Consider the following 16,980-nt stretch of genomic DNA (forward strand, 5'->3'; position numbering starts at 1 on the left):
GGAGCAGTCACATGTCTGCCTCGCCCAATAGCAAGGGTTGTCGAGCCTTCCTCTTCTGTGATTGGCTGAAGGAAATTTAAAACGTACTCTTCGAAATCTCTGATGCCGTTTGAGCGCCACTACGTTAGCTTACTTTTCAACGCGTCAAGAACGAGATCGAAGTCAGCAGAACGTACACAACCCACAAAACCCCCTCAAAAAAGCACAACAGCTGACGGAGTGGATCTTTGAGAAAGGCCTTCGGTAAGTTTGGAGCTCGTCTGCTTCGGCCTGAGAGGCTCACAGTCGCTAGTTTGTGTTTGTGTGCTCCGTCTAAAAGTGTTGCTGTTAGTAAAGCTAGTGGAGCTCAGACACTGCACGTCCGTCCGTCTGTCTGTTGGTACTGGGAGTGTTTCATGTTTACGAAATTTGTCTTGTCTCGACACAGTCATGGCTTCAAATCACCTGAGTGCAGTCAAACGGGACGAAAAGGGAAGAAACATTCAAGTGGTCGTCAGATGCAGGTAATCCTGGTCGTCGTTTTCGTGTCAGTCCTGCGTCTGTCAAAGCTGTGTGCTATTCTCTTGCCTTGCCATTCGAAAACAATGTCAAGACAGATGCTGCGATATTTTAGATTTTGGATGGGGAAAATCAGCCAGTCATTGTTTACGCTTTTTAGCATTACTCATTATTTATTCTTCTATTTATCTAAATTATATATTTGATTAAATATTGTTGTACTGCACTGGAGAGGGGAGCTCTCTAATCTCGTTGCACACTGTACAATGACAATAAAGGGATTTCTGATTCTGACTCTTTCACGCCACTTGACTTGAAATGTTTTTCTTGATTGTACTGTATGGACGTTATGTGCAAGTCAGGGTTTCCCCACTTTTAGGAACAGACTACTCCAAAAAGTTGCGATATCTGCTTCTGTGATGAAATTCTTGAACGAGCCTGTAATCCATCCATTTACAGTTAACCTCAATTTGACCTTCTCCTGATCCAGTAAAACTCTGCAGCGTAACATTGAAGGCAGACAAACGTTTCTGAAAGGTTTGCGTGCACCTTGTTTCCTTTCAGACCTTTCAACACGATGGAGCGCAAGTCATCATACAACGTGATTGACTGCGATCCGAACAGGAAGGAAGTTCTGGTGAGGACGGGTGGCGTTAATGACAAGGCGTCCAGGAAGACGTACACTTTCGATATGGTCAGTTTATTTGCAATCTTCTCACTAACATTCTGCTGATAGCACTTGAGTGTTGTTGATGTTGTTGGTGTCCCACAGGTGTTTGGCCCTGCCGCGAAGCAGATTGACGTGTACCGGAGCGTGGTGTGTCCCATCCTGGACGAGGTCATCATGGGCTACAACTGCACCATATTTGCGTCAGTACACACACGGACACACCCACCCATGCACGCTAGGTAGTCCCTCTAGTATTTCACAGGCTTGTTGAGAAGTTGCGGCCCGAAATGCCTGCTTTTATGGCAGTGCTTTTCTAAAATTGGCCGTATATTGCAATTTGAATTATGTTGTGATGAAATATATTAGTATTTAATTTTTCCCCCTCATTCAACTGCCTCACTGACGTCTATCACACATTCAACTTCATATTTTAAAGGTGGATTTTTATTTCTCAATATTAACACGCACAATCATTTTAATAACTCTTCATTTACAATAGAATCAAAGAATTGTTACAATTGAGACATTGCGAATTCTTGGTGGAGCTGAACGTTCTTCTTGGGTTTTGCGTTGCAGCTATGGTCAGACAGGAACGGGAAAGACGTTCACTATGGAGGGAGAGCGAAGTCCGGATGAGCAGTTCACCTGGGAAGAAGCAAGTTGGATGCGTCTCTAATCAGGTGACAGCGCTCCACAAACATCTCCTGACTGCTTGTCTCTCATTGCGCCCGCAGGACCCCCTGGCCGGCATCATTCCCAGAACCCTCCACCAGATCTTCGAGAAGCTGTCCGAGAACGGCACAGAGTTCTCCGTCAAAGTGTCTCTGCTGGAGATCTACAACGAGGAGCTCTTTGACTTGCTCAGCCCGAGCGAGGATGTCAACGAGCGGCTGCAGCTCTTTGACGACCCGCGGAACAAGGTGCCTTTTCCACACCGACAACACTGGGGAGTTGCTTGCACAGGAACTGTTGTTGGCCACAGCGGGATGCAGATCCTCGACTGGTACAACACCAACAATTGCTGCTTCTTCTGCTCCTGCTAGTGACACAACTTTTCAAGAGAGGAGAAATCGCTTGGCCAATTTTGCCTTGACTATCAGGCCAAAATTTTATCTCAGAGCCTCGAATGGCGGCAGTAATCTTGACTTTACTTACTTAACAAGCATCACTTTGTCAGATTGTTAAGCTTTTTTCAAAAGGTGTCTGTTTACTGCCACGCCCAGCTCAAGTTTTCCGTCAAACTAACCCTGAAAGAAAGAATTGCAGGTTGTGGATTTGAAACATGGCGACTTGCTAAATTATTGTGGTGCCAGCAGCGCGGTGTGGTGGTCAAGGGTCTGGAGGAGGTGACAGTCCACAACAAAGATGAGGTCTATCTGATCCTGGAGAGGGGATCGGCCAAGAGGAGGACGGCCTCCACGCTCATGAACGCCTACTCCAGGTAGGACACGGATCCGTATTTGATTCTGCAAAGTTTTTGTGCGGACTTGCGACTTTCACATTTCTTGTCTTGTGTGCAGCCGCTCGCATTCGGTCTTCTCGGTTACCATCCACATGAAGGAGGTGACGCTGGATGGCGAAGAGCTGGTCAAGATCGGAAAACTTAACCTGGTAAAACAAACTTTCACCAAATGATCCAGTGACCGGAAGTTAGGAAACTGCCATGAAAATCAAAAATGTGCCAAACTCGATTGGTGTCATTTTACATTGGGTCTGGCCCAGGTGGACCTCGCGGGTAGCGAGAACATCGGCCGCTCCGGCGCCGTAGACAAGCGGGCGCGGGAAGCAGGAAACATCAATCAGTCGCTCCTGACGCTGGGCCGCGTCATCACGGCTCTGGTGGAGAAGAGACCTCACGTCCCGTACAGGTGCAGCTCGCACTCACGCACACGCACACATCCAAGATGTACATGACATTGACGACGTGGTTGCTGACCAACTTCCTGTAGAGAGTCAAAGCTGACGCGCATCCTGCAAGACTCGCTGGGTGGACGCACCAAGACCTCCATCATTGCCACTGTGTCGCCGTCCTCGAGTAACCTCGAGGTGAGTTCTTCCCACCATGCACTAAAAAAAAAAAACAATACTGAGATGATGATATGGGACTTGGACTCTAATTCATTATTTGCACTATTAGGCCAAGAAAGAATCTATTAAATGAGTGATTGTTTTTGATTGGTTGGGCTATTGATAGTAGATTCTCTACAGCTTGGAAGAAAATCACAAATTAAATCAAAACCGCCATATAATTTTTTTCCAAAAATCATTCAGCCCTGTTCGCAAGTCAAGGGACTGCTCTATCTGTTGGTCCTTTTTTCGTTCAAATGCACAAAATCAATTATCAGTCATCTGCTTTCCAATTTCAACAGTGCATAGATTGTGATCCCGAGCATGCATTTGCCTTTGTGCAGGAGACTCTGAGCACGCTGGAATACGCCAGCAGGGCCAAGAACATCATGAACAAGCCTGAGGTGAACCAGAGGCTCACCAAGAGGACGCTCATCAAGGTGAGGCACGCGCCACGCACACCATTTCCGTCCTGAAACATCCTATCATAACTGATGCTGCCATAGTCCACAATAGAGGCTACACTGTTAGCGTACCACAACAGGACATTTCATCAGATGCTCACGGTAGCCTATGTGTGGTAACAAGAGCTAGCTTCCAGCTATGCGTGTCCTCGTGTCAGAAATTAAATCGGGCTTCAGCCGCGAAATGCTCCTTTTTTAGATGCTCGTTCATCACCGCCGTTCTGCTATGAAAGGTATACATTGTATGAAGTCAGTTTATAAAATGCAATCACATTCTGAATCTGTTACTAACACTGGTTAGCCATGAAACTCAATTACAGTCCAACTTGATTTTCATAGCACATTTCATAAGAATTGCAGTTGTAAGTGCTACCCTCAATGTTTCTGTTTTGCGTCACGAATGACTCAGAATACCACTAATGCCCAAACGCATGTGCGTTGCAGACAAGAAATTGTGTGTATGCAGTTTTTTTGCAGCAGAGATATTGGAGAGCGGCTCTAGATAATGTAACATGATGCATACTTTTAAATCGATATCGATTTTCGATGGATCTTTACAGCCTTAGTAGATAGATACGGACGGACACTCACCACGGCTGTTGTCTTTTTGTCAACGCTCAGGAATACACGGAGGAGATCGAGCGCCTGAAACGAGATCTGGCCGCCGCCAGGGACAAAAATGGCGTCTACTTGTCGTCGGAGAATTACACGTACGTGCCGGCGTGTCGTCTGTGCGTGTGTGCATGACAGAGAGAGCAAGTTGTGAGAAATTGTTCGTTTCAGGAGCATGATGGAACAGGTCACCGCTAACAACGAAAACATCCTAGAGTACACTGAACGCATCGCCGTCATGGAGGACGAGCTAAAGAAGGTAGACGATCTCGTTCAACATATGTACTCGGACTTGGTAATGTTTTAATCCGGGTTGCTTATTTGCTCCTGTTTAAAGACGTCTGCTGTAAAACGCTTTAGTAATGGTCACAATAGTGGGGGTGGGTGGTAGGGGAGAAAAATTCCTGCCATGTCATTGCTCTTTTTTGCTTTATGTACATTAGTTATAATGCAGTTTTGGGTTTCCTCAGACTTCTGAACAATAATTTCAACATTGGTAACAATCACATGTGATGTAATTCCTGATCTAATCCAGATTATCGTATGTGGCCATGTGCATGCAGGTGAGCGAATTGTTTGTGGACAGTAAAACTAAACTGGAGCAGTGTGCCGTCGAGCTGGACGACAAGCGTCAGAGGTGAGCATCCTTTGGCCTACCGACAACCAATCAGACGCCTTCACCATCAACTCAGAAACTCCCAGCGCATTGAATCGAGCGCGTTACCGCAACGGTCCAGTTGCGATGAATTCAGTGCCCTGGGAAGAAATGGCCTGAATCCCGAGCATCTCACGTGTGTCTGTCCATTGCATAGACTGGAGGAGACCAGCCGAGACTTGGAGGCCACCAAAGACAAACTGGCCGAGGAGGAGTTCATCAGCGGTGAATTGCACTCGGCCCAGGAGAATCTCTACAACGCCGCCACGCAGGTCTCGCCTCTGACCTCATACCACGTCACACAGCGATTGACAGCTAATGTCTTTAGCGTCATTCAGGCCACAAGATGCCTTTTTACCCGCAATTAATTAACAATGTGAAAGTGGGGGACTTACTTTAAAGAAACAAAAATAAACAGGCAATGTCCATCCCAAATCCTTATTTGGCTGGCCTAGTCCGTTTTCCATAGCAATTGTGGGCGTTATCTGAAAATAGATTGTTTAAAAAAAAAAAAAAAATTATAGAGATGACATGACAAAATGCATGTAACATGCCATGTTTGTTACCAGTAGTTGAATGTGTCATATTTAACACATTTATGTTGCGCTAAGTTTTGATTTAAAACAAACTATGTGTAAAATAGTCACATCCAGGTCCATGACTAGCACTGCTCATCTAAGCGTAGCTTGTTTAAAAAAAATGTTTTAAATAACCTTTTTAACAATTTCTATGATATTGATTGAACAATCGTTTTTTTAGCGTTTCAGGTTCTTTACTTTTTTTTTTGTTGCCTTTGTTTGTAAAGCTGCTGAGTACCGCAGACGCCAGCACCAGCGACGTCTTCGGTCTGCACGCCAAGCTGGACAGGAAAAAGAAGGTAATGCCAACACTGTTAGCACGCAACTTTTGACATCTTAGATGATTTTGTAAGAGTCAAATGAACATTTAGTTTTGGAAAAAAACATTTTAAACCGAGATGCACCCAAATAAATAAAAGTCATGAAATTCTTAAGGGTTATCCAATGTCAATTATTTTGACAATGTATTATTTTCTAATAACTTGATTTTTTTTTTTAATTTATTTATTTTTTATTTTATTTTATTTTGTTTTATTTTTGTTTTTTTTATAACTTTATCCATGCCAACCACAAAGATAACAGGCAAGACAATGAAATGCTCTTCCACCAAATCAGAAGTCCCTCACTACCGGTCCGCAGGCCAATTTGGAGGGAGAAAACTTGCAGTATTTCTGGTTTATTCATTATTTGAGGTTCATTTTGAAAAGTGACAGGCTTCTCTCCGTTCCATCCATCTATGATGGTCTTGTGACTAGTGGTGCAAAGGATCATCTTTGACCCGTGATCCATACGGATCAAGCACCGCAGTTCGGGCCGGACACAATCCACGAATAGCTGCTGCTGCTGCAAAAAAAAAAAATGCACCATCACATTCAGACATGGTAACTCTGCATTCACTATAAAAGCAACAGAAGAAGTTGAAAGCTAACATGGATCACATAAGTCGCACGAATGGAAGCATTTTGATAACTTGAGGCGAAACGAGTCAAGTTAATGGAAAAGGATTTTTATTTTTCTGTTCATTGTCCCGGCAGCATCATTTCAGACAGACATCTCAAAGAAGGTGCAAACATACTCAATGAACATTTCAAAATATGCAAATAAAACAGCCAGGGGTGAAAAAACATAAGAGGCAATGACATATATTTGAGAAATACGTGATGAAAGCGTGACGTCATCGCTCAGGCCACCGAAGGACCCGGATACAATTTTGCAAGCCAATCGCATCTAGTACCGACACCGTTCCACAAATGTATCGATTTGTGTGAACCGGTCTGTGGCAGAAAAAAAGGTTTGGTGACCACTGCTAGAAATGACTGAAGAGGCACAATTAGCCTGTATATGTTCTCTTTGTGAATCGCTTAGAATAGAATAGAATAGAAATCCCTTTATTGTCATTGTACTCAAGTGTGCAACGAGATTAGCTAAGTGGTGTGCCGTAAATTCCCCCATGTCAAATAAGTGCGCGGCTTGCATCAATAAAGGTTGATAAACTATGTTACAACAAAAATGTGTGTAAAGTGTATTCCAGAGCACTTTATGGAACTGAAGAATAAAGTGAGCTCCAAATTGCTTTAAAGGCCACAAAATTAGATAACTGATTCATAACTTTGCATTCAGATTGCAGACTATATAACGGCTTCATATGGTGTGGATATGGAAAAAAAATCTAGTGTGTAGAGTAGGGCTGGGCGATATGACCTAAAATCAATATCGCGATAAATTGGGCAATTTTACCTCGATAACGATAAATGCACGATAAATTCCCCCTGAGGACCAAAATCAAAATAAATGCAGAAAATGCATATTAACTGCTTTTTTTTATTGACCAACTGGTACACATTACTTTCAATGAAAAATAGAAGTACAAAAATCATTTGAATAAACATTCAAAATAGCTTGCTTTGCATGACTTGAACAATGTCACAAAGAACAGGAAAAAAAGGGTACCTCTCACAAAATCTTTTCCTGCAAATAGATTGTGCCGAGATGGTGTAATGCCATTTGCAAATGCTTAGATTTGTGTAAAGGTATCTTGTAAACAATATAAATAATGCCATGTGCAAAGGCACTAGTCGCCTGTAAACAAAATGCTAAATAAAATGAAAAAAAAAAAAATCAATGGAATGCCAGTGCCAAACAAACGCGTGTGCTTCATCAGTAAAATGTGCCGTCTCGAGTACTCCGGTGCGCAGTCGCCACTTGTCGTCTATGTACTGCACATTTCAGGCTCAAACAGGGATGCATGTTGCGACTCGACCACAAGTCGGATGTGGATGCAAAATGCTCGACATGTCTCCGCTCCCGTCCCGATGTTGTCCATATCGGGAAGTGCTGTTTGCGGCAAATATTTTCGTACCTCTTGTCGGCTACGTTCCTGAGGCGTTTAAATCCTGTGCGCTCCACTGTAACTTCAGGAGCTCTATCTTTAGCTATGTGCTAGGCTATCCCGTCCACCACTGAGACGTTCTCTCGTATGGTTTCGCCTCCGTTAGTGGGCTGTTGTCACTTGTCCAACCTTGCTTCTCACTTTGAACTTTTAGCACAAGCTCCAAGTCAACAGCATGGTTGTGTTGTGGGTGGTGAAAAAGAAAAGGTTGGACGCGCTGTTTCAGGTGCTTACGACGCACTTTGTAGTTCATGTTCTTTTGCGCAAACATCGTCTTTATGGAACCCAAAACATTTCCAAACGACAGATGTCGAATTTCTTTTTGGGACAAGCGCGACAAGACCAATTTCAACTAACGTTACTTCGTCTTTAGCCGTGTCAGCCGCTTCTGAATTTGAATCGCCAGCTACGAACGCGTCTTGTGTTTACATTCTTCTACAGCGCCTGAGTCACGTGACTACATGCGCTGGAGCAGACTTAAAGAGGCATGAACATTGCCGCAGACAGAAAAGACTTTCCTTTTTCATTTTTTTTTTAGACACCGAATTTACCGACATGGGCAAAATGATGTCGGTCATTCTAATAAATTTCGGTAACGGTAAATTTTCGGTTAATCGCCCAGCCCTAGTGTAGAGAACATATTCATTATAATAAGGATGCCGAATGCTTCATTTAATTTTCACAATCATCTCAAATTTCACAAGGCCCACACTTGGCTGCATTTTTCATGAAACACGTTCTGCAACTTTTCATCCTCAGTAGCAGCACTTCACTGACTCTCTTGTTTGTGCTTCACGTTCAAAGCCTTTTGTGGTTTTCTATGGTGAATTGTTTCCCGGGGGATGCCTCATTTTTCCATAGACGTTCCATTTATTTAGTGGTATCTTGGGTCAGATGATTAAAGTAAAATTTCGATGCCTTCCAAGCTTTCTTATTTTCATTCCATGTCATGATGGCGTTGTGTGTTGCCGCTTGTGCAGGTGGAGCAGCACAACGTGACGGCTCAGCAGAGCTTTGCTGAGCGCATGACGGCGGCCTTCAGCGGCGTGCAGAGCAGCGTCCAGCAGCAAGGCGACAAACAGCGACACGTCCTCAGCAGTTATTCGCGGGCTATCGGTACAGAGGCTGTGCTGACCAACTTTGATTGGATTGGATTGGATTAGATTCTGATGCAACACTGCATTGGCTTGCATTTTATACTCCATGTTAAACAATGATAACTTTTTTAAAACAATTGCAGAACTCAAAGAACAAAAATGTATACAGTCTTTCACAATTTGACTTTTATTGAAGATGCAAGGCAACCTCCTTTACTATAGTGCGTCAACACAAATTTCCAAAAGTGCCAATGACATTAGCTTGTAATTTCTCCAATAGCAAAACTTATTTATTTTGTTTGAACTTTAAATAGCGATTTTTAATATCTCTGAATCGATGTAAATTCTTTTTAATCTAACAAAAGATGCATTGAAAAAACAATTATCGTTCCCACTCTTACTGAAAATCACATTGTAGTGAGGACAAATGAATGAGTCCTAAAGCAGCGACGGCATTCGGAATCTGACTCCCAGATGACTAGAAAGGGATGTTGTGATGCGGGACATTGCAACAGTATTACAAAATGCCTGACTCGCTGTAGCATATTGCGATTGGTGACTCTCTCGTCACGTGACCTCTGTCTTAGATGGCGTTCTGGCGGGCAACGCGGCGGCACTGACGAGCGCAGTGAGTGGCGTGGAGAGCCTGCTGGGCGACGTGGCGCGGCTGGTGAGTGAAGGTGTGGCGCGCTGGCAAGAGCGTGTGCAGCACCACCGCCAACTCAATCAGCTGGACAAGGAGGCCCTCAAGGAGCTCCTGGTGAGCACACAGGTCGCATTTCCATTAGACGTTTTTGGGGCAGTTTGGGCTTGACGGAGAAGCAGCCATTGTGTCCACACACGGTCTTCATTGGGCAACAAACACTTATGCGTGGACTCGTCATTCGTTCCATTTTTGGGTGGCTCGCTCGCTTTCTTACTCTATTCAATTTTTTTTTCTCAGGGTTTTTTCCCTCATTTTTCTCACAATCGGCATGATCTTTTGCCTTCTTTTACAATGCTTTACTTTCTCATATGTTCTCTTCTTTCTTTGTCCGTATCGTTTTCGCTTTTGGTCCCTCACACCACTGTGTTCGTAGGAGGAACACCAGCGAGACATGGAGGATGTCCTCCAGGTTCAGACTCTGATGGGTCTTTCAGTACTCCGAGAGCTGAGTGCCTCCCTCAGGAGCACTACGGAAGCGCAGCGAGCTCTTGCTGACAAGGTTGTTAAATCTGCTGTTAAAATTTTTTTTAAAAAGTTTGAGTGCTGAACACATCTTCTTTGGCGGTCCTCCTTGCGTCAGGCGGAAGCAATGAGGGAGACGGGCACGTTCTTCAGCGGCCTGGTTGCGGACTTGGCGTCACTGCGAGAGGCCGCGGTCCACGACATGAACGTCCTGCAGGACGAACGCGCCAAGCTGGTGGAGCACATTCGAGAAGCTCAGGAAAGGAACCAGAAGGTAACGGATACATTGCTAACCTCTCTGCTCCTGTGTTTGTATTGTTTAGCTTGCCGGCAAGCTTTTTTTTTTTTTTTTTTAATAAACAATGGGTGTATTATTGCAGGAATAGTCTCTCCTTATTTCAAGAATATAGTCCTATTTAAAAAAAAAAATAAAAAAACTAGAGAAGTATCCTTTCCAGAATAAAAGGCATATGTCAATTTTATTTTAGCAGCATAATATTGCTTCCTGTTGTCTCTTGCCAACATGTGCGCATCCAACCCGAACTCCCTCTACCAGGGGACCAAGCAGACCATCCAGATGATGCAGGACCAGCTCAACTTGCTGGCCATGGAGTCACACAAGGACTACGAGAAGCTGTACTGGTCCGCCGAAGCCCTGAAGACGCCCCTTCAGAGCCTCCAAGACAACGTCAGCAGGTGAGCCGCTGCCATCGTTTGCTGCGACAAGCAGTCAATGCTCCAGCAAGGGCATAAGCAAGCGGCCTGTCTTTGCTTCTTTACCTTTTCAATTGGCTGTTGAGAAACCCAAAAATCTTTTTTTTTTGTTTTGTATTTATATTTATCTATTTATTTTTATGTGAAAAAGATGATTTTGTTGTAGCTCAAATCAAATATACACAATTGAAAAAGTGTTTGATATGTAATGATGAATTGGTTTGTTGTCTGATTATCCATCTTTAGCTGCTTAAATATCAATAATATACAGTATGATATGTAAGATGTTTATAAATCAAATTTATGATTCATATATTAACTCATTCAATACCATTGACGGATAAATACGTCAAAATCCTTTTTTTTTTTTTACTGGGCTGGTTGTGAATGAGTTAATCATTGTCTATTGTAATTGTTTAAATGGTGTAATCACAATTTTATTTATCCCCAATTTAAAATGTGAAGAAGGAATGACAGGGATTGTGGCATTTGCTTGATCATGTGGCTGCTCGCCTCCTATGCTCCTCAGGGGCTGCAGCTCAGTGGAGGTTCAGGCGTCCTCCCAGGTGGATCTCCTGTGCTCCACTTCCTCGTCCCTCGCCTCAACACTGCGACTGAACGTTGACGAGTGCCAGCAGACTCTGCAGGAGGCCGCTGGTTGCTGCGAGCGGCTCCAGCGCAGCGTGTCGGGTATGAGCGGCCGTTCTTACTCTTGCGTCCCGGTCACACTTGAATGACAAAGACTGAATGATTCACTCGCCTATTCTGTAATATTCATGACAGCGGATTTCCGAGTGGATATTTTAGTCAAGGGTATAATGCGTTATACCGTGAACGAGTTCCAAATGGGCCATGGTCTCCATGTGTGTGCAGGTTTACTTCAACGAGACCAGGACTGGAGCTTGGCACTGGAGCAGCATGCTGACGAGCGAGCCCAAGAACGCCTGTCACTGGCAGCCGAGGAGTTGGCCGACGCGCAGACCCTCAATCAGGTAGAGGCGGTGGCGGATGCTGCTTTTCGTACTATGTAGGCCTTAGAATTAGAATTTATCCCCTTTAAGTGCGCAGCTATTGGGTCAACACAATTATACAAACGTCCTCATAAAGGCACAGCATAGCACGTAACTATGACATGTGCTTTGTTCATAATCAATATTTATCTGCTTCCTTGACAACATAAAAAAATGCATCATACTCATCAGAGAGGCTAAATATTAAGAGCATTCATGTGTGCAGATGGCGACAGATGTGTTTTGCTGGTCAAACTTGGCTTGCTTTCAACAACAAATCACATGACAGAAAAATGCTGCGTTCAATGAGAGCCAGCGTTCTGGCCCTGTGAGGATGAATTTAAAACGGGATTGGTTCACAAAAAGAGTCTTATTGCAAACAGTCATCTCGCGCGACTGTTTGTGAAGGCCCAGGGCAGATTCGATTGCATGGCAATAAAAATTGGGAGGAAAAAAAAAATCACAAAATTTAGATTTTATTTCATCCCCTGCAGTGTCACCAGGGCCTCCTCCACTGTTTGTCACCTTAGCACTTTTATGCTCAAGCCAAAGCTGTGTGTTTTCTAAAGCCAAACGACATTTTCATCATTTGACGCAACAAGGCATTTGTGGTTGGCCGTAATACGCTGCGTATGCCAAGTGGTCTCTCTCCACTCAGTCCTCCTCCTCCGTCCCTCCTCCAGAGCGTGAAGACATACGGTGCTGAGCAGCTTCGTACCTTGGAGGCGAATCTCACGATCCTGCAGGAGGAAGTGAAGCGGACTCTGGAGAACATGCAGAATCAAACATCCTCGGACGCTGCCGACGTGGACTGGCGGGAGGCCGAGGTCCACGTACAGGTGGATGCCTGTCGCCGGCTGGTCCAAAACTTCCTGCAGGAGGAGCTGCGTCACGATGTGCCCACCGGTAAAACATTTCACACGCAGCACTGTGCTCACCAGGCCTTCGACAAACATTCAATTTAGCAAATGATTTGAATTCTTGTTTCTCGAGCTTATTTTTACTGTGATTTTATTTCTTTAATATTTTATGCTGATAATAAAACAGAAATAAAGCAAATCCCCAAAAAAGTGATTTTTGGTAAAAGAATAAGGGCCATAACTAAGAATTCGTTTTTTTTGTTTTTTTTTAATCCCCCAAAAAATTGTAATAAACATTTTTAATGTACAACCTTTTAATGAAAACAGGACTTTTTAATTTCCCATGCAGAAAAGCAACAGACAATTTTGCTGATTGTTTTCAGACGTAAAAGCAGACATTTGCAAATGGCTTCATTTGAGAAAACACAAACATAATCAGTTTGTGCTCAATGATGACGACAGATATCAGATTCTACCAGAATTTTGAGGATTTGGACAATTTCATGTGAAAGCTTAATGATCTAAAGTAATTGATTTTGAGAATAATTTGATAGAAAGAATTGAGATGATCTTTTGAAAGCCATATCGACTGGCTCGACGGCACCCATCACCGTTGGCCTTAGATTGATACCTGTCACTGTCCGACCTCAGGTCAGACGCCGCAGAGGCGGGACTTTGTGTATCCACGCCAGATGGCCAAGACATGGAGCCGCACGGAGATCCTTGAGAGTCTGAGAAGTCAACAGGACGAGCTGAAGGCCGCCAGCGAGGAGTCCGACGACGACCACGACAAGCTCAGTCAGGTGGAACACAAATTTCGATCATACCATGGCTCCTACACATGCAAGCTTTCACTTTAATGCCGTTCCATGGTCACATTTTTTTTTTTTTTTGCTTTGTCGCTAGTTACAGGCAAGTTTGCGATACGCAGCCACGTGATCAAAGTGAAATTTGGCACGTAAGGTTGTACTATGCCCTGGCATGTGGGCAAAGAGCCGAGCCGCATTCAGCATTGCACTTTCAGCGGTTTATTGAATGGGACTAATACAACAGGAAAACATTTGTGGAGCTTCTGTAGGCCATAGCTCACGTGTAGATGGGGATAAACGATTTAGCTTTTTGGGACCGAAATCGCAATCTCAGAAGTCTGACTCAAACCGCGTTAGGATGGAGAGCCAGCAGCTATGAAAAAAATGTATTTCAATCAATGTGTATCTAAACATAAAATAAGATGACATGACATGGCTACATTAATAATTAAGCAGACGCTCTGACCGGAACGCAGCAACGGCTGACGTCATCATGATGAAGGCGTTCGATGTCAAACGTATACTAAATATTTATCTTAATAATCTTTGCACTATTTTGCACCTCAGAGTTTTGTGATCTACACATTGGTCTCCAAATAATATATTTTAATCAATTTAGCTTTGCTAAGGGACAATGATTTTATTGACATAAAATGCATGCACAATGAATATGTACATTAGTACAAAATGCAAAGCATTTTGGTTTAAAAAAATGCATTTTCATATACACAATCACACATGAATCCAAAATTATACTTGACAAAGTAGTTTTTAAAAACTAAGAACTGAAAGAAACCCCTCACAAAACCTCTTTAGTGTCCTTGCATTATTGTAGTAATAGCTTTTATTGTTTTTAAGGCTATAATGGAATTTTCTGTCATACTTGCGTAAATGTCATTGAACATTGTAAAGAAAATCTCAAATTACATCAAAATCTCAATATCTGTCAGAAAAATTGCAATACAATTTTTCCCCTAAAATTGTTCAGCCTTGCATTGACACTCGCACGCAGACTTAACGGCCAACCTGTAGGTCCTGATGTCAGTCACTAGACAATGCCCCATCTAATACTTTCATACATACAGTATTTATTTATAGTAAAATATTTTTAAGGTTTTATGCAGCACTGCCATTAAAAAAACAAAACCTAGAACTCCATGTGCAGCTTGACATTGTTCTATAGATTTTCATGTGTACTCATCCCAGACACACCTGCTTACGCTTATTCTTTTTATGTATTGTTTTTAATGCAAATTTTCACGTCAGTTAGCATTTATTTGTGGTCAAGCCTGGTCCCCATTCTCATGAATAACATTGCATTTAAATTCATTTGAATGTGGGAAATCTGATTTCCACATGAATAAATTTGGTGACGGCAAGAATTTAACAAGGATCTGGCGGTCTCACTGTCCAGTTACCTTTTTTTTTTTTGTCTTATGCAATTTAACAAAAAAAACAAGTATGACTTATCAAAATAAACCTGTAGGTCACATAGGGGCACACAAACTAATGACATAACATAAGTTGGGTCAGCATGCACACACACACAAAGACACACTCTCCCTCCAAAAGAGCTGGCCCACCTGCCAGTTTTGAGCATGAAACAAGGGCCCTCAAGCGCAAACATTGACGTAACGCGAGCGGCAGTGGTAGGTAGTGGCTGCAGTCGACTTGCATCATTCGCTATCTGCGGATCCATCACTCCTTTATCGATATTTTGAACACTCTTCCTTCATCGCAAAATTACATTTCGTCGCCGCAATCCTCACGACAACAGTCAATTAAAACAAAACAAAAAATCAGTCTACAAGGGTAACGACACAGAAATATTGATCATTTAGAAACAGAAGAATTTATATTTTTGGGTGTTAAGTGCCATCACCCCTCATACTCCTGCTTCTCATTTCCAAAATGCCTCGTCTTTATTTATTTTTTTCGGGTTTGTGGCAGTCCAGGGGGAGAGCAGATAATTGCTTCCATCTGTGCTTATTCAGTCATTGTTTCAAAGTTCCAGTCAGTTGTCAGCAAAAACGGGAGTCCATCAGTGGTGAACGGACGAACGGTCCTTCCCTCGGGACAGATGTAAATGCTCACCTCTGGTTAGCGAGTCTTGATCCTGTACTGCGTTCAGGGCTCCCTGGAGGATGAGCTGAGCATATGCAACGAGAGCGTGACCACCGAGGGCTCCTTCATTGATGAGAACCTGGTCTTCAATGAGAGCAAGCGCCTTCCCTTCTTCAAGGTGAGCCCACAGCAACAGACTTGTGTTCAGCATGGTGTTGCACATCCGTCCGGGTGGCACCGCGTGTGTCCGCTATCAACATTTGAATTTGTTGTGCCTTCATTTGTGTGCGTGATCCAGCAAAAGAAGGCCAGCAAGAAAGAGAGCAAGGTCCCCAGCAGGGCCAAACTGTGCGACAGCGACGGGCCCACCCCGCAGAAGTCCAAACTCCCGCTGCGCTGTCAGAATTAAACTTAACTGTGTTTCCATGGTGGCTTTTAGCTGCCAGTTAGCATTCTGTCTTTCATCAATCGTTCCATTTTAATCTGTTGTTTTAAAGATGTTTTTGTGTCTTGTAATTGTGCTTTTTTTATTATGAAATGGGCAAGAGTTGTTCAGATTTATTAAAAGTAATTTGAGTTCATACATTGTTTACTAAAGTTATGAATTTGGTCGTGAACGCTATCTACCACTGTGTGACAATTCTCATCTTTTTACTCACTTTTGAGATGTTATTCGATATGATAACAAGTACATGTTTCCTCAGTATATATTGACTGTTGAATTTGTTTCGTTTTAGTTGGTTAATTTAATACTTATACTTTACTTGTGGAGTATTACACAACCAATATGTTTTTTATTGACCACTGGGTACTTGACCCTTTCTTGCGGGTCAGTCCCCCGGCTGCGACCCTCTGGCCTTATTCATAAATGATCGGCCCCTGACAAAAAAAAGCATCATTTATTTCAAGATAATGAGCTGTCTAACTTGATATTCAAATCTGCTTACCTTATTATGGTGATGTGTCATCAAACCAAAGTGGGTTAACGGTTTGACTTCCTCTGTTGTGTTTGTGTACTTCTCCGTATTCGTCGCATTTTTTCTTCTCTTCGACTGTGCCCAATGCAAGAAAGTACGCACAGTTGGTAGCGACACTCTTGATGCGTTCTAAGGCAATTTTTAACATTTGCCCATTTCGCAGGTAGGTTTCATTTTTTTTTATTGTCACCCCCACCGCCACTACTCAACGTCCCAAAAATGGGTGTCCGGAGGGACGGACGACCTAGCTCTGATAGACACCGACTAGTGATACGCACAACACTCACACCATGACACTTAAGATGAATCAAAGACAAAGTAAAGAAACGAAACACATTGAGTGCCAAT

The 16,980-nt window shown here is 43.2% G+C and overlaps 1 protein-coding gene across 1 annotated transcript; it reads left to right on the top strand.

The window, feature by feature from the left end:
- Positions 1–36: 36 nt before the first annotated feature.
- On the top strand, positions 37–16,236 carry kif11 (kinesin family member 11). Its single transcript, XM_088304498.1, has 27 exons — positions 37–243; positions 428–503; positions 1,063–1,192; positions 1,271–1,368; positions 1,745–1,823; positions 1,903–2,088; positions 2,485–2,609; positions 2,689–2,779; positions 2,891–3,036; positions 3,118–3,214; positions 3,580–3,675; positions 4,321–4,409; positions 4,483–4,570; positions 4,875–4,948; positions 5,124–5,238; positions 5,772–5,843; positions 8,914–9,049; positions 9,618–9,790; positions 10,110–10,235; positions 10,317–10,472; positions 10,755–10,894; positions 11,442–11,602; positions 11,786–11,904; positions 12,606–12,828; positions 13,434–13,585; positions 15,723–15,833; positions 15,954–16,236. Exons 2-27 carry the CDS (start codon positions 430–432, stop codon positions 16,062–16,064), a joined length of 3,168 nt encoding a protein of 1,055 aa, XP_088160624.1. The 5' UTR covers positions 37–243; positions 428–429; the 3' UTR covers positions 16,065–16,236.
- The last annotated feature ends 744 nt before the right edge of the window (positions 16,237–16,980 follow it).

The sequence above is a fragment of the Idiotropiscis lumnitzeri genome, chromosome 9, assembly GCF_059441095.1.
Source record: "Idiotropiscis lumnitzeri isolate Australia: NSW breed Sydney's pygmy pipehorse chromosome 9, RoL_Ilum_1.0, whole genome shotgun sequence".
NCBI classification, from domain to species: domain Eukaryota; kingdom Metazoa; phylum Chordata; class Actinopteri; order Syngnathiformes; family Syngnathidae; genus Idiotropiscis; species Idiotropiscis lumnitzeri.

What these genes read in the sequence shown, in the direction of transcription:
- kif11 (XM_088304498.1), top strand. Translation starts at nt 430, where the DNA reads ATGGCTTCAAATCACCTGAGTGCAGTCAAACGGGACGAAAAGGGAAGA. An exon ending in TTGTCGTCGGAGAATTACAC is followed by an intron (nt 4,410 to 4,482) that starts GTACGTGCCGGC and finishes TGTTCGTTTCAG; the next exon opens with GAGCATGATGGAACAGGTCA. An exon ending in AGCGCCTTCCCTTCTTCAAG is followed by an intron (nt 15,834 to 15,953) that starts GTGAGCCCACAG and finishes TGCGTGATCCAG; the next exon opens with CAAAAGAAGGCCAGCAAGAA.